The 22,609-nt window shown below is 45.9% G+C and overlaps 1 protein-coding gene across 1 annotated transcript in view; it reads left to right on the top strand.

Moving 5' to 3' along the window:
* trabd2b (TraB domain containing 2B) overlaps positions 1-9,253 on the top strand; it is a 51,235-nt gene extending 41,982 nt beyond the window's left edge. Inside the window, exons 5-7 of the mRNA XM_079267133.1 lie at positions 5,990-6,086; positions 8,121-8,399; positions 8,494-9,253. Of these exons, the coding sequence (XP_079123259.1) occupies positions 5,990-6,086; positions 8,121-8,399; positions 8,494-8,719 (602 nt within the window). The 3' untranslated portion in view covers positions 8,720-9,253. The remainder of the gene's footprint in view (positions 1-5,989; positions 6,087-8,120; positions 8,400-8,493) is intronic.
* The last annotated feature ends 13,356 nt before the right edge of the window (positions 9,254-22,609 follow it).

Below are 22,609 nucleotides of genomic sequence, written 5' to 3'. Positions count from 1 at the left end.
CATCAAGTGAAAGCGGTGCTTCATTTTCAAGGCAATGGTTCAAGTATTTCCGAAGTGCCGTGGGTAGTTGTTTCTCCGGCTCTGCACTGTTAATCCAAAGGTTGTGATTTATAGAGGGATCCTAGGACTGTAAAACCTGGAAATGGAACTGCACAGCGAGGCGCGGGGATGCTGGGCCTATTAAAATCTTTGTTGCATTACTCATATGTTGTTCTAGGAAAGAGTGGTAGTGCTACGCAGGATAGGGCAGAGAGAGTCTTACCACATCCAACAGCATCCGATAATAAAAGTAGACAACAACAAAGGCTGGCAAATTCACAGGTGAGCAACTAAAAGAAAACCCTCACCACCGGATCTCAACCCAACTGACCCTCAGCAGCGCTTAGCTCTTTGTTCTTTCATGGCACATACATACGACTACAACTGTGGCAAATTTAACACTCGAAATTTGCAATATTTCTGAAAACAGTGGTTCTTTGATTTCACACAGAAGTACAAAAAAAGTAGGCTTTTCATTTCTAGCCGGCAACAAGCATGGATTCTGTTGTCCAACTGTCCATGGCAAATTGTGTCAGCTGTGGCGAGCTAGCGTAGGCTAATGCTAACTTCAGAGCTGGTTGAAAATGCAATCTCCAGCTGATGGGGCCAATTTATTTTAACATGAGAACCACGTAAAACGGTTCTCGAAAACAAAGTGCGACCCCACATGTGATGGTGATGGCATGAATAGCAAGCATGCTTTTGTTATTGCTTTTTAAAGTTATTATTAAGCATGATCCATGATGATGGCGATTGAGAAAATGAGCAAACTGTCATTATTTTAGAGACCCCCCCCACCACCACCAAAAAAAAACAAAACCTTCACGCTCTCCCTGGCTCCCCTGTAGTTAGCACTGCTGTAGCGGTATGCAGTTGCTAACAAATGATTGCTGAGTCTCAGTTTGGGGGCGGGAGTTTAGCAAATGGTCAACGAAACAACTGCGGGAGATCTCGGACTGAGCTCGTAGGCGGCTTTCTCCACCACCACCATCATCATGAGGGCATATTCTATGAAAGAATGGTGGCCATCTAGAGACTCACGGTGGTCCAATACCTTACACGGTAGTTTTTCCTTTAATTTGTCACCTACACACACAACCACATGTAGATGAGGGGCATTTCCCCCTGTCATCTCACACACCAACAATGGAAGACTTTTCCTAACACATCTAAAGAGGAACACACCCTTTGTCAACTATAAAGTTGAACCCCGCTGTTTACCGGGGTTCTCTCTTCACTGTATTCTCTCTTTCATCTGTTGTTCAAATGGCTGCAAGGCAACAGCTTGTGTTTGTTTGGACCATCGTGTGGCAACAGCACCCAGCATGCACTCTGACCGGTGGAGGATGTGCGTCAATGCAGTCCCTCTCCGTCTATCCTCCACCTCCATTCACTGCCTCAAGCTATTCTCCATATCCATCTATCTTGTCGCCGTCCTTCCTGATTTTACACACTCAATCCATCAGCGAACTCTCCTCCCTCGTGTTTTCTTACCGTTTGTGCTCTGATTGCAATTTTCATATGAGGTGGTCCGCTTGCGAGCCACGTTGGATGTTTTTAAACCGCAAGCGTGCATCAGTTGATCCATTGTTTACACAGTGTAATTGCAAACACATTTGTTTGCGTAAAACTGAAAACTAACATCATTCTCTTCCTGTGCGTTTTGGAGCAATCTCTCCAACGCTTAACATGCTCCCTGTTTCCATTACCTTTGTCTTTGCACGCTGGAGGTTGTCCAGAGGGATGAAGGAAGGTGAGTAGACATAAAAGGAGGCATGGGGAGACTAAGCCTGTGGAGGAGAGAGGGGGAGACTAAGGAGGCTAGAGAGATAGAGGGAGAGCAGGCCCAGGCTGGGTGTTAGGAAAGAGAGAGACTCGCTACAAAACCTCGTTTGCAACAAAAACGACTGCATTCATACACAAACTGACATGGAGAGAGAGAGAGAAGAGAGGAAAAACTGACAGACAAACAAATAGAGGATGGAAGACGGAGCCGCAGGGACAATCGGACGTTCGCGGACCTTTAAAAAGACACGATTGAGTCTGGAAAGCCAGACAGATAAAGAGATAGGCCCGAGACAAGAGGTGGCTACGGTAAACACAGACAGAGTACATTAAGTCGCTACAGTAGGTGGAAACCAGGATGAGAGGTTATTAAACAGAGAAACTGGGTCTTTAACTCTGCTCTCAGGAGCCACAGGAGGGGAAACACCCTGTAAGGTAAACACACACACTGCAAGAAGTCACTGTTGCTCCGGGATCTTCTTATTTTTGTTATATTTAAGGCATATCTGCTTCATTGAGAGTGATGACAGCAGAGCAGTGAGAAAGACCGGCGGGTTGGGCGATATGGGAAAGTGGTTTAAAGCCACTTTACCACAAGTTACTTAAATAACACCACACGGCACTCTGCAGATAAAACACTGTGATGCAGATGATGATGAAGACCGAAGCCTGGTCCCAATTGCGTATTACATGTTAAAGTGGCAAGTAATGCAATGGTGACTGAGTCTATGGCCCACTGATGAAGGTATTGCAATGTTTATATAAGTGCAGTACTACAAACAGGGCGCCTGTGGCAAAATCCCAGGGAAAGAAATGCTGTATTATAGTTTTTCTCCATTTTATACACACATAACACGGGACTATGCACACAATTCTGAAAAGAATAGCATGACTGGAATTTCAGGCCAAGACAAACTTAACTAAAGAAATAGTTTTTAAATCAAAATCCACATCACACAAATATTTGCTGCAAGATTGTGGTTTCCATCAAACGTTAGGAAGTAAGTCAACACGTCCTGTCTCGTGCTTCAAGTCACTTTTGACTTCGTCAATATTTAACCAAGACCGCGATGTTTCAAACCTAATCTCAACCAAAGGCTCTTAGTGAGGGCCTAAACAAAAACATAAAAAGTTAATCATGGAAATAGAGGAGTTTCTCACAGCTGCAAAACATTAAGACACAGAGCTGATGGCGGTGACACATGAGGAAAAAATAAGTATTTTGTCTTCTGAATAATATTTTGCTTTCTCATTGTTAAATTTAATCGGTAGAGGCCTTCCAAAGTCATGTGGTCAATGTTCTATTAAGGTCTGTGAGCAGAAAATAGAAAATGACTCTTGTTGTTCCTCTTCGAGGAAAAAACTATTGCTGATTTTCTGTCAAGTTAAAGAGACAATTCACCCCAAAATAATAATAAAAAAAACATTTGAAAAACTCAACAGCAATGTCTCTTTGAAATCATGATCCGGTTACTCGAGATCGTTCACAGACCTTGTTGTGAACTATAAATAGTTCCTACATATGGAAGATTTTGAAATGCGTCTCCATCACTTGATATTTAAACTGTAAAATACCAAATCGAGAGACAGTCATTTGTGTAGAAAATGTCAAACATTAGTACTTTCAGTAACTTCCACACACACAGCAGCATGTTTTGTAGTGGACTGCAACACGCAGCAGGGGAGCAATTAAGAGTCAGCTGATGCTGTGCTAATGGAGCTGTTTGTTGGGCCGGCTCTCTGGTTACTGTCTGGATATTCAAAAAAAACAAAAACACACACACAGTCATCTGTCACACACAGGGACGAACCACAAAAAACACACAGCAACAAACAAACGTGCCACTGTTGTCAGATGGAAAGCTTGTGAATGAACTTTTTTCCAAAAGTCAAAATTATCAGGAAGTCATATAAACATTTTTGTTAGTTTGACAAATTGTGCCAACTCATGGGGAACCGAGCAATCCCTCAATCAAGTTACCGACATTTTACAAGTGGTGGTTTTCACCTCGATTAGGACAGTGTGTGTGTGTGTGTGTGCATGTGTGCACAAGTGTGTGTTTGTAGCTGTGGTTTCTTCGTGTCTTGCAGACATAAGTGTTTGCATGGCTGCCGTGTTTGTTTGTGGATACGGCATGTTGCTTAAGAAGTGGCTGCATGTTTACAGCATCTTGGAAACAAAGAACGGGGTTTACTGACGGAGAGCGAACGCTTTAGAGAACACATTTACAGCAGGTGTGTCTGGGAAATGAAAAACATGTGCTGGCTGTGAAGAAAACAACAAAACAAAAACTACAATTTCATCTCACAAATGACCAAACACAAGCACACTGCTCTGTCTGAGCTATAGCATGACGGCAGAGCGGAGGAAATCAAGTCAGCACATCAAACGGTCAGCTTGACTTCACACACAGGAGGTGTTCTCTGCCGCCGGCCGGCAGGAATTAATGAAATAGCTGCTTGACACAGATATGAGGGTGGTTGAATCTGTCAGCATGCGGCCACTGAATGAGCTCTGGCCCCAGAGTCATTTTAGGAGAAAGGGATGAAAGAAAGGAGAGAAGAATGAGTAGTAATTATAAGGTATCTGTGTAGGGGACCTTTTTCATGTATCATTACGTTTTAACTGTAGTATTATAGGCTACTGCTGACTATAGAGTATATTGTTTGCAGTTTCTCTACAAGCATGGCATCACACGCTGGCGACCATATTTGACAAATGTGGTGTTAGTCAGTAAAACAAGACTCTGGGAAGCTGTACTAAGGCACTGCAATGCTTTGAGCTAAATGTTAGCATGCTAACATGCTCACAATGGCAATGCTAACATGCTAAAGTTAATCAAACATGATGTGTTCTAGCATTGGACAAATGTAATCTTTGACCTGATGGTGGCACGAGAGAAATGCTTAAAGGGACAGTGTGGATTTTTTTTTGAAGTGGAGTTGTACGAGGTGCTTATCCACAGTCAGTGTAGTAGCTGCAGAAGATGGCGGTCAGTACGCCCCCAGTTTGGAGAAAAGGATAAGAACTTAAAAAAAGAACGAACTATCTCTTTAAGAGATCACCAAAGTTATTACAATTCATCCTGATGTACAACACATCTTCATGTTGTGGTTATTGAAGGGATGCAATTTGAACTGTATCGACAAGATCACTTTAACTGTCGTACATTTCAGTTTAAGTGCACTAAACCTGAAAAAGTTCTGAGAAAGGATGAGATATGCATCCTTAAATCTGCAATTGCGAACATACTCTGCACATGTATCGCAACACAAGAACGCACACAAATACAAACTCACACCCTAACCCTCTGCGTAATCCCATCTGATCTCGCCGACACTCTGTCGTCCGCGGCCTATCCCGGCGCTGCCTTTGAACTCGGCTGCCAAGAAAGAGTAACAGCGCGTGCCTCTTTCTCTGACTCTCGGGAATGATCAGGAACATTGTAATGATAAAATTGGCAGAGGTGGGTGAGGAGCTGAGTGGGAGCAGAAGGCCCTGACAGAAAGTAAAAAAAAGTCAGTGAGAGGCTCGAATATTGTCAACGTGTCGTTCATAAGCTGCGGGAAAGAGCTGAGGTGTGTGTGTGTGTGTGTGAGTGAATTCCTGCGCGTTTGCAACATTTTTGGATGCGGATTCTTCTGTTAGGGTGTGTGTAGCGGGGTGATGTCAGGCTTATTGCCGGGTTGAGTGACACGCAGGATTATCGACTGATGGGAGAATTTTTTTTTTTTAAGAAGCAGCTTTTGTCAGTGTGGGGCTGGCGCATGCTTGATGTCGGTCTGAAGGAATCGTATACAAGGAGAGGGGACAGGAGGTTGAGTGCTGACAATATGGGGTCATTACCGAGTGCGCCCAGAAGATTCGAACAGCCCCTGTTTCTTGCTTCTGACAGGACCAGAACTGCCTCACTATATACGTCTCCCTACACCTTGGAGGGATGGACATCATCTTTGGTTTCTGCTGAATGTCTGCTGAATGTCTGGCAGTGGGTCCAATGTTTAACGACACTTAAGTTGCTGTTAAAAGCATCTGAATCTTTATTTTTCCCCAGGTTCTGTTCAGTCATTCAGACAAAATGCATGCTCAGCTGAAAACTGGCTTTAACTCCGTCTTGCTCCTCCTGGATCTGTCGTGACTTTCTGGCCTCTTGTCTTCCGTCAGGTCACTTCCTGGGGAACCACAGCGTGCTGGACATCCTGAGGCAGGAGGGCTACGAGATCGTCCAGGTGCCCCCTGATCACCAAGAGCCAGCCCCAGAGTGAGTGTGCAGAGATGAGCGTAACGGACCACAGAGCATGCCATTCGATTAAAGTGCTGTGGTTACAAATATGCAAACAAAAAAAAAATCTGTTTTTGAAACACAAGTGTAGATGATTGCTTGGGTTAGTAAATGACAAAACACAGTGATTGTTTGACATGACCGAATCGGACGAGGTTCATAATATTTTAGTATTTTATTTTGGAGGCTCAATAATTCAAACAATGTAATCACGAGCAACGGATGATTCCAATGATGAATGGAAAAAGACAACGAGGGCGTGGTCATGTGCTAGCGTCACACAGTATCCGGGAACTTGGACAGTGAAACAAAACATTTGTGCACTCTTAAGTTTTTGGCAGGCGAGCAGATAAATGTGGACATCCATCAGCTCAGCCAGGCAACATCCGTCTCATTCTCTCCAGAGTGGAGCTATTTAGCCTCGGCAGATTCATTGAAGCGCAGCGCTGATACGGTCCAAATTGGGGGGGGGGGGGGGGGGTTGTGCCTGTTCTCAGCAGCCACTGGTTGCACTGTCAACACAAACACACACTCAGCCATGTGTGTGACCGGTGAGTGGAGGGATGCACCGTGCCAAGGAAGGAGGGTTGTGCACACACTTAAACTCACGGAGGCTTAACGTCCTGCAGCAGTACTTCACAACAACCTTCCACAATCCCTCTTAATGTCTCAGTGTGCACGTGTGTGTGTGTGTGTGTGTGTGTGTGTGTGTGTGTGTGTGTGTGTGTGTGTGTGTGTGTGCAACCCCATTCCTTGGCACAAAGAAGCTCCCCTCTCACCTAAGAGTTTTATCCATGGTCCCAGTGATGAAGTAGTAAAGAGAGTTACTTGAATTTGGGCGAAAATTGGAAACAACATGGGGCACTCCTTTAAAATGCATCCATCCATCCGTCCATCCGTCCATCCATCCATCCATCCATCCATCCATGGCTTTTACTAACTTCTCCGTGCAAACTACAGTTGTAAACGCAGCCTCCCTATCTCCCTACGCTCTGTTTGCAGAGTTGTGGGCTTTAGCCAGTGGTTCTGGCTTCAAAGCTGACAAGTGGACTGACTTACTGTGGTCACGAAACACTCGTGTACGCTGCACACACACACACACGACCGCAGACTTCTACGTGTGCGCAGACACGTTTAGCTCCCTGATAGAAGGTGACTCAGACAGGCCAAGGAAAAACACCACAAGATGGCTGAATGAGAGGTGTTTAGGAAAGCCGTTAGCCTCAGAGCTGCGAGTGTTGCGGCCCGTCTGGCAAAAGGTCTTAAAGGGTGTATTATTATATGACTGACAGACGGAGTGGGCTGGAGGTGGGTTTGGCTCCACAGTAGCTTGACCGCAGGCCTGGAGCTATCATCACCCTGACCGACGGGGGGGGGGGGGGGGGGGGGTTCATGTCTGTAGAAGTAGAAGAGCAGACCATCAAATGTATGATGACCGGAGGGACTAGACCAATAATGAGTGAGCTGTAGAAATCATGACTAAAAGCCATCCCAGGATCCATACGTTAGAGAATGATTGGGTAACAACGTTTGACCCTTAGATGACGTGTGCAATAGGCTTTCATGATGTTCTAGCCTGAAACACAAAGTCACATGCGAGCCATATTTAAAGAAGGAGACGAGAGGAGACGGTATGAGTAATGGGTGGAAGGAAGAGGAGCACGGCAGAAGTTTTTCGAAGGGAGGTCGGCAATTCTGGGTGGTCTGCTCTGGGCAGATGTCAGTTTTGATGTCGCCTGCTGGATATTTCTGCCTGTCAGGGCAGCGTTTATAGAGCGAGGCGTCCACGTCATTGATTGAAGTAAAGAGATGCTGAGCGGAAAGCAGTAGTGGTCAGAAACCACAAAGGACAACATTCAAATGGTTTCCTTATTTTCCATCTAGGAGTCAAAGGTTTTAGTGATACCTTTGCGGACACTTAAGACTCATGTGGTCTAAAAAAAACCCTGAGTGGGCTTTCCATGAGTATAAACTGACTCCATCTCCTCTCCATCTGGTTTTTTTTTCCTGCAGGAGCAAACCGGCTAAAGAGCCTTCAGCGCGGTCCGGCGAGGAGGGCGCCGACAGCAGCACGTCGTCTCCGGACAGCTGGCTGACCGGTCCGTCAGAGCTGGAGCTGGACTACGCAGAGAGCATGCCCGGCCTCGGGGACGACGAGCTGCCTCACATCCTGCTCCCCGACAGCCTGAGCCAGCTGGAGGAATTCGGGCGACACAAGCGGCCTCGCAAACCTCACCGCGGCCACGGGAGGCCCCGCCTCTTCAGCGACCTGTGGGTTCGCATCGGGGACAGGTGAGATGTCGGGTTTGTTTGATCAGTTTACTGCAGTGATTTTTGCACTTAACGACACCAGAACGACCCTGATTCCTTGTCCTCTTCCCTTCAGCACGACTACGCCACCTAACGTGAGGATAATCAATGGCTACGTGACAGTGGAGCCTCCGATGACCCATCAGGAGCAGCACAGACGGGTGGAGATCTCTGCCGCAGAGCGACAACCCAGTCCGGCTCCCTCCACCCCGGCCAGCCCCGGCTCGGCCTCAGTCCACCGCGCACTCACGCCGTCTTGCATTCTAGCCTGGCTGTTAACACACATGCTGTTCACCTCCTGACCCCAGGACAGCGTTATCTCACAGACAAAACACTGCAGACACTACTGCCTCCATACCAGATTAGTGGACTGTGATAAACAAGGAATGGCCATCAACACCATTGCGGAAAGGAGACGGAGGAGCTGCCTCCGTCTACGGGGAGGGATTCGGCTCCGGCCCGCGGAAGTCTTCACCAACTCGTCGAGTGTCAAAATGTGCGAGATTAGCTCTCGGCCGCGACGCAAGCGACGAACGGACTGTGTTCTTCGAGCCCCGGGAAAGTATTACGGTAGAATAACAAACACATAGCACTCTGAAGACATTTGAGTTTGAGCGAACAGCTGTAATACTGTATCGAGAAGTAAGACGTTAACGATGAGCGTAGGACGTACTAACAGTCAGAACTCGGTGGTAGATGAGTTGAATGCATACAGTCACACAGTGCTGCGTGGGAGGTGGAGCACTCTGTTGCCACTGCTTTTTGTAAATTGTGCATTTTGTTCATAAAAAAAATCAATATTGTATATTTATTATTTCTGGAAGATATTTTTTTTGAAGACAAATGAAAAACAATAAACTTTGGAAACTTATGAATTGTTTCAAGATTTATTTTGGGTTGCACCTTCATGGCCAAATGTTATAATAAAATGTTTTATATTGATGAATCACTGCATCGATATTCCTCATGCATCATGCACATTGATGAAGCCATGTGTAAATGTGCCAGTGTTGTTAGCACAGCGTGTGTCATGCTTTGTCTAACACACTAATGATTTTATTGACTGCATTAAGAGTATACATTATGTTCGACTGTGATTTAAACAACTCCTTTACACAGTAAATTCCCATTAATGATGTACTAAAAACATAACTTACAAGTTAAAAGCACATGTGGTTGAAAGTGAGTGCTCTCAATCTGCCACCTGCTGGATAAAACTAGGGAAACACCATTCGCCTTGAGCCTCTACTACAAGTACTACAGTTGCATTCGACAAGTGCCAGTCAGGGTCACGCACCACAGACATCAGGCCACAGCTTTCCCTTCAGAGGAACAGGAAGTTGAAGAAGTCAAGGAGAGCGCTGAAGGAAAAGATCATCAGTGAGCAACAAACGGCCATGATGTTCTGCTCTTATGCACAGCTCTCTTAACAAGATCGTATCGGCTGATTTGAGTCCGCAGTCACGACACGCTGAGGATATGAGCTTTGATTGCAGTGGCTGGCTTTTCACATCGCTGATGAAAAGTGATGAAGGTTATTTGTTTTAAAGCCTCACAAACATGTGCGAGCAGGAGAAGAACATCTTCACTTTCAGGTGACTCGGCGCTTCAGAAGTGCAATGAAGAGCTTTGAAACCAGTTGAAACTTTTTGAAGAAATCTGTTGATTTTACTGTAACTTTATTGAGTCAGAATACTGTGCAATGTGAATTTAGTTCCCAGTCTCTAACAGCTCTGTGGTCAAAACCAAATTGAACTGAAGGCATAGTGATGTTATTGATGATGTCAGCTGATTGTACATTACAATATGTGATGGTCCAATATGAGTGACAGGTCGAGGACTTCTGGCTGTGATCTGATGATGAGATGCGGTTAGCTTGGAGGAGTCGCCTTTCGATGATGAACTTCATTGCAATGCCATTCATAATAAAGTTTATACATTTGCCACATGTCTCATGAAAGTTCATTACCAGAAAAAAAGCATGACGTTCCAGATTTGAGTTTGCCTTTATTTGTCTGAAGCTTCACATTAAATCAACAAGACAGCACTCTTTATGTAACTCTCCCGTTTGGTATCATCCAGCTGTCCCTTGAGCAAGGCACTTGACCCCTGAGGCGCTCCACTTGAACTACAAAGTGGTTAAAAGCAGAAAGCTCTCCTTGAATAGAATTATTACATGTGTTGAACACAAAATATAATGTCAACATAGTGACCACTCAGAGAATTGAAATGCTGCTGTAGTTGTCACGTTTTACCACTAGGTGGCGGCAGCGTCACACAATAACTTCAGCAGCAGCACAGACAGCACAGAGCCCGTGCACCGCTTTAAAGGCCTCATTATTATAGCATGAGACCTGCAGAAACAGAGGACGGTATTACTTTATGGATGTACCATATCTGAATGGAAAATATTTACGTTTAAAACCAAATATTATACAGTTAAAAATGACGTGATATTTGAACCCAATAAGTCATTTTTCATTGTACAGTTTAGATAAGCCAATTAAAACTGGACCGACTGGTCTGATTCAGAGCTTGTGTTTATGTTGTATTTTAAAGTCATTACAAAAAATAGAGGTATTAATATATATTTACAAATATTCTATGATTCCTAAATTTATGTAAAGATTTCTTTTAAATGATCTTTTGCAATGTTTATCACATTATAGTGATCACTGCCACAACATATCAGAGACACAGAAATACGATATTGTTATAGGTTGTGTTTTACAAGAAGTGTTCAATTAGACATTTATCATTTATATTGTATTTTATGCCGACTCAGTTAAAATTCCTGAGCACTTTCAAAACAAGAAAGGACATTTATGTCCGATTGCGTAATAACTCTTAATAAAAAATGGAAGGAACATTATGGCTTGTTTTAATCCCTTTTATGATCTGGGGTAAAGAGTTTTATCATTTCTGTTTGCCTGAGTCACTTAAATGCATCAGCTGAATGCAGCATGCTGAGGTCAGCCTTGAATCAAGACACAATTTACTGACTACATGTGATGAAGCAGACAAAACCATAAAAAAAATTAAAAGATCCATATCACTACATCAAAAAAATAGAGCCAACGCCATGAATAAAACACATCTCCCACTAACGGAATTGGACACTTGTGACAAAATAAATGAGTAAAAACAAAGTGCAATAAGCTAAATATGTAGTTGAACTATGTCTAAAGTACAGTGAGTCTAATTCTTAATATGCCTTAATATGTTTTAATTAAATGCTTCTAATCAATATTCATTTCAGAGCTAATTCTGTTTTAATCTCATCTGTACACGTATCTTCAGATGACGTAGCCTTCCTCTCTTAAATAGTTTCCTCTCTAACAGTGAAAAAAGGGAGCGAGGGCAAGTTTTTTAGAACAAACAGCCTTCTCGCCCCTTAAGCCGAGACGGGACAATATTTGCCTTCGCTAGAATACCATTTTCCCTGGACTTTGGGGTGTTGTTTGAAGGAGTGGGGGCCTTGACAGGGCGCTCTGAGGGCTGACCCTCACTCTGCCGGGGACACGCCGCCCGCCGCATATAAATAAAAGATTACAGTGGAAAATCAATTTCTGTGCAAACTCATTAAAAATGCCCCTCGCCTTAAATGATTCCCATTTCCTTCCATTCAACCTGTTCATGCCGGGCTGTCCCTGAGACCGACCACCACCACCTCCTCCCTCCCGCCCCTCCCTCCTTCCTTTACCCTGTTGCTCTCCCCCGGTGGTAATTACTTGCACAAGTCGTTTTTTGCCCTTTGATTTGCACCGTTTCACAAATGAAGGTTAAGTTTGTTTAACCGTGCTGGATTTGCCAGTCATGTTAAAGCATATAATGTGGCAGGTCCTTGGTTTCTCCACACACACCTCCGACACCCCCTGGCCTGCCTCCCTCCCTATCTCCTTCCCTGTTGGCCTGGGCCTCTTGGGGGGGGGACTCCAAGGTTAAGGCTTACTGAGCCTGAGGAGGCCTGCAGTGGATCAGGCTTCAGACCCATTGACTTCACTGAAAGAGGACCAGGAAGTTGTAAAAATCACCTCTGGTAACAGGATTAAGAATCAAACTGCTGTGTTTGCCCTGAGAGGATGTTAAGGTGCCGTCAGCGAGTCTCTGGGATGATGGAGAGCAAGAAATAGCAGCAAGATGAGGGATCTCTCCAAGGTCTAGGAGCTGGAAGCTATTGTGTTATACTCCTTTACAATTACTGAACAAACAAGAAATGCACAATCGTGAAAGACACACAAGTGCAGGAGTGTTTTCACATTTCAGCGCCTCGTCTTTGATCAATACCTGACAAGAGAGGGAAAGTCACCGGAGCCAAGGTGAACATTGATCCCAGGCAGCTGGAGCCGTTCATAGCATTTTAAGTGTGTGTGTGTGTGTGTGTGTGTGTCGCTTTGATTGCAGAGCTGCAGCTCACAACACGCTGAGGAGTTTGTCATCACATGGACAACACAATGCAGGACTGGCATTCACCGCGACGCATTGTCTCTCGGCTAATCAGGTCTCTTGTGGCAAGACATGCACTGGAGGAGCGTGGGCTCCGGCTGGTTGCTGCTGAGGGATGTTTACCAAATGTCTTTTCTTTTTTTTATACATTGGATCTGTAATTATGAATTACTGGGAACGTCTGTCTACCCTCACCATGTCCTGTGCGGTGGATGTCTCCCCACGTTCCACTGAGAGCTTTTATTCCCCGTCTAGCCGAGGGCAGCCGTAAAGCTTTGGGAAAACAAATGTGCTTAGCCGCGCAGATAGCGCTTCTTCCCTTTTAGATGATCCCGCTGATAGCGGAGAGAGGCCAAGCGGAAGGTGTTTGGTGAGCTTCGCTAACTCGCAGCTCACCCGTGTTTGTGCTGGTTGAGACATTATTCGCTCCCATTGTCCGAGTCCCCTTGAAGATGTGTGGCTTTGAGCCGTGGGACTGAGCTGTGTGGCCTTGTGGTGCTTCAGCACGGGTCAGGTGCAAGTCTCCAAGGCGAGACGGCATCTGGTGACGGTTTATAAAAAGCTCATAATAAAAGATATATTTCTTGTTCATTGAAACATACGTAAAAAAATGAACAAGGGACGGTAATTACAGGATGAAGCTGCTATTTTATTTCTCATTCATCAATTCCGTTTGGAAAACCAACGGTTAATTAATGTACTAAAATGATGTCTGTATAGCTACAGACTAATATAGCTCATTCATGCTAATGTTAAAAACAAACGGGCCACACTGGTGCACCGGGTGACTTATTCTAGCTACAATGAACATGACCAGCGTTGTTTGTTCTGAAGCAACTCAGCCACCGCATTGGCAATCTCTGGAGGACGTCACTGAGCATGCTCGCCGACACGGCTCCATGTTTGCACTGCCTTAGTTTAGCAGGTCACTGAAGGAATACGTCAACCAATGAGACAGTACGGCTCCTTGATGTGCTTTTAGTAGTTTGTAGATAACGAGATAGAGGAGTAAGATGCACCACGCTGTGGATATGTGACTTATTTTGACCATTTATGGTTAGTTTTGATCTTTTTCTAATGGGATTCTAACAATAAAGACAATCGTAATCATGTCATCCCCAAAGATTGTGTGTATTGCATTTCATGTGCTGCAGCAAATAGAAACTGTGCGCGTATATTAAGTCGGAAATAAACTTAAAGTACGAGAATAGCAAAATACAGATATCCTGCACCACTGGTTCTATATTTCAACATGCAGTGAGGCAAAATAGTTACTTTTGAGTAGAAGGAGCGAGTGTGTACCAAGGAGCGCAAAGTAGGTACAAAGGAGAGAGGAATACCGCGTGTGCTTGCGTGTACACGTGTGTGTACATGTGCGTGTGTGTCTTTGCGTGTGCATTGAAGGATGGTGGTGAGAGTGTTGTGTTTCACAGTTTTTTGCCATGATGCACTGCTTTATTATTCTGCACAAGGGGCACTTCACATGCGGAATGGGTTCTCTTTGATATCGACAGCAGCTTGAGGGAGAGAGTGCACTCAAAAACAGGCGCGGGCGAATTTATTCTGGGAAAAACAGATAGTTGTGTACTTCCCTGGCAGTGGTTGCCGCACATGCGAAGAACCAACCGCTTTGATGCTCCAGCGGTGACACTCCACGCGCTAATGAAATATGGTAATTACAGCCACATGAAAGCCCTTCGCACATGGAACTGGAGAAAGGGTGTAAAAAAACAACAACAAATGTGACTTTATCTAAAGATACCCACTGTGATTAATTCTCCTTTTCGTAAACATATATTTTATGCCGTTCACTTGCGACAAAGCAGTGTGGGCCATCAGTTGACCCAGGAGCTGGCGATGGGGGGAAAGGTCCGCTGATTAAGAACCCTATTGTTCCCTTTCAATCGTGGACCCTGTCTGCTGGATAGCACAGTGGGGGGGAAAAGGACCTCCAAAGCACTGCCGCTCTAATTTAGGCCCATTTCTCTACAGCAGCAGATATTTTTCCCTGATTTGAAATGGACCGAATCTGGACGGCAAAACCGAGTCTCCAGCCCAAACCTCCGGCTCCGTCGAACGCCCCCAGAAGTCCCATTTCTGGAAAGACTGGTAACTTGAAAGTGGGAGGGAGGAGATTTAAAGGAAGGTATTATGTTTAAAGTTTACACAATGGAAATTGGAGCAATATGCTTGCATTTTCCAGTCCAGCTCCAACAGTCCCAGATATCACCCAGAGAAGCAAATCACAAGGGAAAGGACCACAACTTGATATGCCGTCAGTTACTTTTTTCGGGAGGGGAAAAGGGAAATGGTTGTATGATTGTGCTGGAAGCTGGTGAGTGGGGCAGATTTGGATGGATGGTAAATGTGGCGGTCGTTTTGTAGGAGATGAATGAGGGACAATTTGGCTCTGGAGTCCTAGTGGACGGACAGAGACGTCCCATCAGAGGGACCTGGAGGAGAAGCAGAGGTGGACGTGAAAAGCACAGCATGGCTGTCACCATCGATTATATCTTTCTGTTGTTATTATAACTACATTTTTTGCAACCGTGAATAATGAATAATAAAGCTAGAATATTATAAAACAGTTTCAGTTGCCAGGTTTTGTCGGACAGCCGGAAATCTGTTGCTACAACGAAAAATAATGTATTCTTGGAAGAAGGAATATATGGATTTTACCTACAGCTATAGGTGCAATAAAGAATGACTTCATGAAGCTGTAGCCAAAGTCCACCGAACATATATTTCATTAACAATAAAAACTGAAATGTTCTTGTATACTTGACACATAAAAACAGACGGAGTGACACGACGCACTGCTCGTCTCCGAGGAGGACGGAGAGAGAATACAAGGAGGTGGAGGAGGCTGTGTGTGTTTGACCATCAGTGTTTGCTTTCAGTCAGACGCCAGAGCAGTCGCCCATCCTCTCACACACACACACACACACACACTTTCGCCTCGCTGACCCGCTCTCCCGAGGGATGCAGACCTCCACCCTCTGGAGGTCAGGGAGAAGGTGGAGGCCAAATGGGCTCTGATAAGTCCTGCTAATAGGACGGTGTGTGTGCGTGTGTGTGTGTGTGTGTGTGTGTGTGTGTGTGTGTGTGTGTGTGTCTGAATAGGGCGTTGGGGGTCTGACCAGCTAACTGGGGCTAAGTGGACAAACACAGCGATGCAATGCGCTGATCCACATGAAGACAAAATACACACACACACACACACACACACACACGCACACACACCCACGCACGCCGTATGCATGCATGCACACTCTTTAAGGTCAGAGCACAGGGTGAGAATGTTAAATGGCCAAGTTGGGGACATCAAATATTTTCCGACCCATCACTATCAGCAAACCACCTCCCTGAAATCTTCAAAAGTGTGTGTGTGTGTGTGTGTGTGTGTGTGTGTGTGTGTGTGTGTGTGTGTGTGTGTGTGTGTGTGTGTGTGTGTGTGTGTGTGTGTGTGTGTGTGTGTGTGTGTGTGTGTGTGCATGGAGGAGAAGGTGGCTGAGAAACATATATAGCTGACTGTTAGAGCACACACTGACTCAGACAGACAGGCGGGCAGACAAACAGACAGATAGGCAGGGTGTGTGTGTGTGTGTGTGTGTGTGTGTGTGTGTGTGTGTGTGTGTGTGTGTGTGAGCGCCAGCAGACAGACGGGAGTTTTTGGGGGCGGGCGGCCGCTCAGATAGGGAGATCATTCCCCACCCTGAGTTTGTAACACCCCCGGCCCTTTTTATCGCTCTCCTCCAGGTGTATCCAGGTAACTCCAAGGCCACGGCGCTCTTAAAACCCACGACAGTCAAGGTAACGGGTAATTGCGGAATGGTACTCGTAAAACGGCCTGTTTGCCTTCAGCTGAACTCCGCCCTGCTCGCTTTAGATGCCGAAAATGGAGGCAGGAAGCGACGGATCACGGGACGAGGTGCCGTGAGCGTGGTGTTGCTCTCTTTGTTATCCATCAAATCTACTTTCGTTCCCTTTTTGCCTTCAGACCAATCCTCACTCGTCCTCCTCTGCTTCCCTTACTGGCACTCTTTTGACAGCAGTTCCCTTATTTTTATTCGATTTAATTCCCCCTCTCTGCTTCTCACTGTCTTTATCTCTCCCTCTCCCCCTCCAGCGCCCATATTTCTCTGACTTTATGAGCGACTCTGGCTCCCTCCCTCTTTTAATGTTTGATTCCAGGTGATAAGAGGAGACCGGGAGATGAGTCTGACTGCGCTGGTTAATGTGGTCAAAGGGCAGAGGCTGTGCTGGGGGGCGAGGGGCCGCAGTCAGTCAGTCAGTCAGTCAGTCCAGACTGGACCGCGAGCTGTGGATGGTGGAGCTCAGCCAAGCCGCCTGCGCACAAGACAGGAAAACATACACATTGAAGTAATAGTCCATATCTGCCCGATGAGTCACTATCTGACAATCTATCAAGATATTGATCAGGAGTTTGTATGTCTCTACTGTCACATGTACTTACCCTCTGAACAGCGATAAGATTTCTACTTCTCTTTGCACACGGGCCAACAAACACATACGCGCACGCAGAAATGCATGCGTGCTGCAAATATGCCGCGTGTATATTTGTACACATAAACGAAACCCATTGTATACACGCAAACATGTACGGCACACATGAATGGATGTAGCCTCACACACACGTACTGTACAGTTCACTGTCAAACACAGTCACAGTCCATCTCCTCACTTTCAACAATCACTTGTTTGTTTCAGACCACAAACAAACAACTCACTCCCCCCACATAGTGGTCATTGACACGGACTCTCCTCCGGCTCCTCCATCTTTTGCTCTCTTGTGCTCCCTCACCCCTCTCCCTCTTTGTCCTCTCTCTCTCTCTCTCTCTCTCTCCCCATCTCTCTGATTTCATCCCTCGCCTGGCGCCGGCCATTATAAATTCATTGTATGCTGTCGTGGCTGATTGAAGTGATGGGCTGATTCCTCAGAGCTTCCTGCCTGATGGAGGGTGCTATAGCAAATAGCCCAATGGGTCTGTTTAGATAACACTGACCTCTCGCAAACCACCGCCACGTCTGCTGTGAGTGAGCTCTGTGGGACTCAGTGTCATCCATGAGTGGAAGGACGAACAAAAAAAGGGGGGGGGGGAGAGATACATAAAGAAAGAAAGAAAAATTGATTATTTACAAATGGGAAGATAGAAAGAAGAAAAGAGAGAAGGAGAGATACAGATGGGGGGGTTAAAGAGGGAGAGTAAAGGGGAGATCTCGGGTGGGTGATTTGAAGCGTATTGTAACTCCCACCTGCCCTCTCCATGAAGTGTTAGTCATCATCAGGGTGGATTGTGAGGGGAGACAAGAGGCCGCGGCGTTGGTCCCCCTGATCTGCATTCTGCCCATGGGGTTACCAGGGTAACGAGTACAGTACACCGGGGGGTGAGGGGGGTGAGGGGGGCATGGAGAGGGCACTCACCCTTTTCCTTGGAAATGGATATTCACGCCTTTGTTCTGCAGGAGGTTACGATCGCGTTGATTATGAAAAAAAAGAAAGAAGAAGAAAAATCTTGTTTCAGCGGCCCGGCCTCAGACACCGTGTGGCCGACAGATCAGCACAGATACAGCATCACCGACAACACGGAGATAATGCACAGCAGATAAATAACCAGTGAATGTAAATGCATGTCCGTCTGTCTGTCAACCCTCTGTCCAGAAGCTACAGTATATGTTGCACAAAAAATTCTCCATATATGTATTTGGTCTGGATAATATCTCTCTTGTCTATATATAAATGCACATGTTTGCTGTGTGTTCAGACCCATGGGTGCAGCATTGTATCCGAGTCCATATCTGCGGCCTTGTGTTTAAGTACCCACTTTATGATACGCATCAGAACACACATGCTCCGTCTTGAAGTGTGTATTTAAAAAATAATGGTCCTTGGCATTATGCAACGCTTTTGCACACACTGGGCCTCGTTTCAAAAACGTGATACGGAGGGCAATATTATGGCTCATCTTTTGAAAGCTGGGGGGCTGTAAAACATCATTGAAACTCCCGCACGTGACGAGATGTTTTGCAATCGCGCCATTAAAAAGCTGTCGACAGAGCACGGGCCGTGTAGAACAGAGGGTAGAGCCAGCAGTGAGTGTAGGTGGCACGCACTCCTGACTCAAGGCATTCCTCACTGCGAGGAGTGCAGCTGCCCTAACATAATGTTGTTCTTTAATTAAACTATCTATGATCTGCTGTGAAAAAAAGAGCGGGGGAGAAGGCACGGAGGTAACCTTGGGCAAAACAATGCATAATGAATTCTGAGTATTGTAGGTTCTTTGTGTGCGTGTGTGTGTGTGCGTGTGTGTGCAATTGGAAGTAGAAGTGTGTGCAGTAATAATTTGTGTGAATTTGTGTGTGTGTGTGTGTGTGTACACTTTCCACACTGACAGCCAATTAAAACAAGCCTCCGCCCAGCGAAAACATGAAACTGACTCTTTCAATCACAGTTTTGAATCAGCCATCAGGGCTCATTACAGGAATCAGGTGACCGGCCTCTGAAGCAGCTTCTCTTTACAAGATTAAAAAACGATTAAAACACCGTGCATGACCCAGCCATGGTCTCGCCAGAAATAACAGACCATCATCATCACTGAAACAAATACGCATGTGATTTTTTTTTTGGATATTTCAAATAATATTTTTCCCCCATTTAGTCTATAGGCCTTCTGCTTGTTTTAAACAATCTGCTGTATGCAAATCCGAGTAGCCCACGAAACCCTCAAAAAGGTTGAATTACATTTGGTCTACAATAATCCAATTGAAGGAGCTGATAAAGTTGCCTTTTTCCCCATACATGTATTGCTTATAATTAGTAATAATATTATTGTAGAGAAAACCTATGTGAAGTGTCACTCTTATGGAAATTAACTTTCATAAATCCCTTCATTAATAATTGATCCACGAAGCCTGAAATAGTCAAATTTGCAAATCAAATGTTGCAGAGGTTGCAGTTTTTGTCGCGGGTGTGCGCTTGGATGCAGAAGAGTAACTTGATCCGGCAGCTGCTGCCGTGTGTGATATCTCTCGGCCCGAGTGGCGGTGGGTCAGAGCGACTACTGCTGAGATTTGAGAGGAACAACTCCGCGTCGACCCGCGTCCCGCGGTTTCGTCCACGCGGCCTCAGGCTGACAGAAAGTTGGCGCGCGCGCAGCGCAGTCCGATTTAACTCGAGGAGCCCCGAGACAAAACGGGGTCCGATGGTCCGGCGTTGTCCCGTGAACACATCGCAGAGAATGAACCGCGCTACTGTTCCGTTCAGACGGGCTCTGGTGGAGGAGGCTGCTGTCCTCCTGTAGTTCACCCCGCCGTCGCGAGGGGGCGGTGTGAATGAAGAGCGAGAGAGCGAGAGCGAGAGCGCGAGAGAGCGAGAGCGAGAGCGAGAGCGAGAGCGAGAGCGAGCGAGAGAGAGAGAGAGAGAGAGAGAGAGAGAGAGAGAGAGAGAGAGAGAGAGAGAGAGAGAGAGAGAGAGAGAGAGAGAGAGAGAGAGAGAGAGAGAGAGAAGAGAGAGAGAGAGAGGACTGAGGACTGCAAACTCAGCTTCGGTGAAAATCATTAAAAGGGTGCACACTGCACAGGGACCCAAAAGTGAAAAGTGACCATATAAATAAGTGAATAAAGAAATGAATAACATGTAGGGACAAGTAAAAAAAAGTAGGGTAAGAAAATGTACATCTATATATATGTCTATAAATATGTAATCTCACCTTTGGTCTCTTCGTGAGAAAAATAATCATATTATGGAAAGGGGATTTTAGAAAAAGGGCCGCGAGAAGAAAATAAAATGTAATTTAGGATTCAAGATTTCCATTTGGCCGCCTGAAAGAGACTTAACGCCAATTGTCCCCCGCTGGTCATCTCGATAGAATGCAAATGCGGAGGTCTATAGGGCCCGGTGCTGGGGACGGCCATTGATTTGGGATGAATACAGTGGCTACTCTCAGGCCCTTCACAGTTATTAGGACTAATAGAGAAACATAAAATAGTGAGAGAGAGGAGCACGGACCCGCACAAACGCCCTAAATAGCCGGCTACTCCACAGGCCTCTCGGAGATTTTGGCTTGCAATTTGCATTCCTTTGTGTGACAACTTGTAATCCTCCCTCAGCATGCCAAGAAACACACAACAGATTTATTGTCTCGGTCAACAAATCGTTTAAGTCATCCCAAACCTATTACTGCCTAATGCAGCGGGAGCCTAGCCTGACCCCTGCCCCCCCCCCTCCCTCCAGCTCCATGCACCGCCTCGTCTCAACCACCGGAGGCTGGGAACAGACCTGTGGCGACGACAGACCTGGCCCGAGCAGGGCCCGGTGGGGGGGGGGGGGGGGGGGGGGGCTTTGTTGGCCCCTCACGGCCCTATTCAGACTCGATGCACTTATGGAGCTTTATATCATGTCGGAGCAGCTTGGGAGGTTGCTGAGCGGGACAGAGACTCGGTGGCTGAGGCTCAGACGGTTCTCAGTGTCGGGACGTGAGGTTGGGGGGGGGGGGGGGGGGGGGGCACAAGCTGCAAGGAGACTTCACACGTCTTCTAAGTGCAGGTTATGTGAACATGTCCGTCACAGCTCACCCAGAGTTTGATTTATTTTTTTTACCCTGAAATACTCTAATGTAAATTTAAATCACACAAGACAGAGATTAGTATACGCATGCAGGCCGGGTATAGTAGTTTTCTCTTTTCCTTTCATAAAACATGTGGGGTATCAAAATGTCGTCCAAATTGGGATTTATTTCCTCTTCTAACTCCTATCTTGTCAATGTCGGTGTATGTTTCATTCTTGCTATCTAAACATGAGGCATAGCCTAAGTAAATCATCACACGTCATATTGTTTTTGGGCAATAAGCATGACAGTTGTTTGCTCCTGTTATTATATTTCATGGAGCGCGACCACATCCTCACGTGTCTGCAGAAAGCCAAAACAACTCTGTATTTTTGCTGGTCTGGGACATCAGGCGTGGACTGACTGCTTGTTTGTTGTGGGAGGGAGGGAGGCAGACAGGAAGATGCTTTTGGCACTTTCATCTCCTCTGTTCTATTCCAGAGATATTTTTAGTTCACTTTAAAAAAAAATTAAAATAATCACACCAGGATTTGAGGCAGACACTATTCTCATTGACGGGAACTGAATAGAGTTATTGAGTCGAATTAAAGCGAATTCACATGAATCGAAGTGGGAGTAAAAGACATGATGAAAGAGGGAGAGCAGCGACAGAAAGAGAGACTGCAGCCCATCTGTGTGTCTCGGCCTCGCACCGCAGGACTCAAACGTGGGGTCAGCCCAGAGAGAGAGAGAGACAGAGAGAGAGAGAGAGAGAGAGAGAGAGAGAGAGAGAGAGCAGAGAGAGAGAGAGAGAGAGAGAGACAGAGAGAGAGAAGGGGGGAGGGATCTCTCCCCCACCAGTCATCTTCCCACAAACACAAACGGGCCTTTGATTCGTTTGTTTGGACACACACGTTCATGTCTAATTGTTGTCTTTCTATTTTTTTTCTACTGATACCCCACAAGGCGCACATGCATCATGCAGACAGGCCGCGCATGTGGCCTCGGTGCTCCTCTGGAACCCACAATAAAACGGCTCCGCACCGCACCGGCGCTTCCCATCGCATGCAGAGCGGCCGGCTCGGGTTTGTGGCCCGACGAGCGTCATTTTTCCTCTCTATGGAGATCAACACATCATTATAACGGAAGTCAATGTCCGTTTTAGCATCAATGAAGAAG

This window comes from Melanostigma gelatinosum, assembly GCF_949748355.1.
Source record: "Melanostigma gelatinosum genome assembly, chromosome: 4".
NCBI classification, from domain to species: domain Eukaryota; kingdom Metazoa; phylum Chordata; class Actinopteri; order Perciformes; family Zoarcidae; genus Melanostigma; species Melanostigma gelatinosum.
Note: the sequence above shows the minus strand (reverse complement) of the source record. Positions and strands in the feature narration are given on the sequence as shown.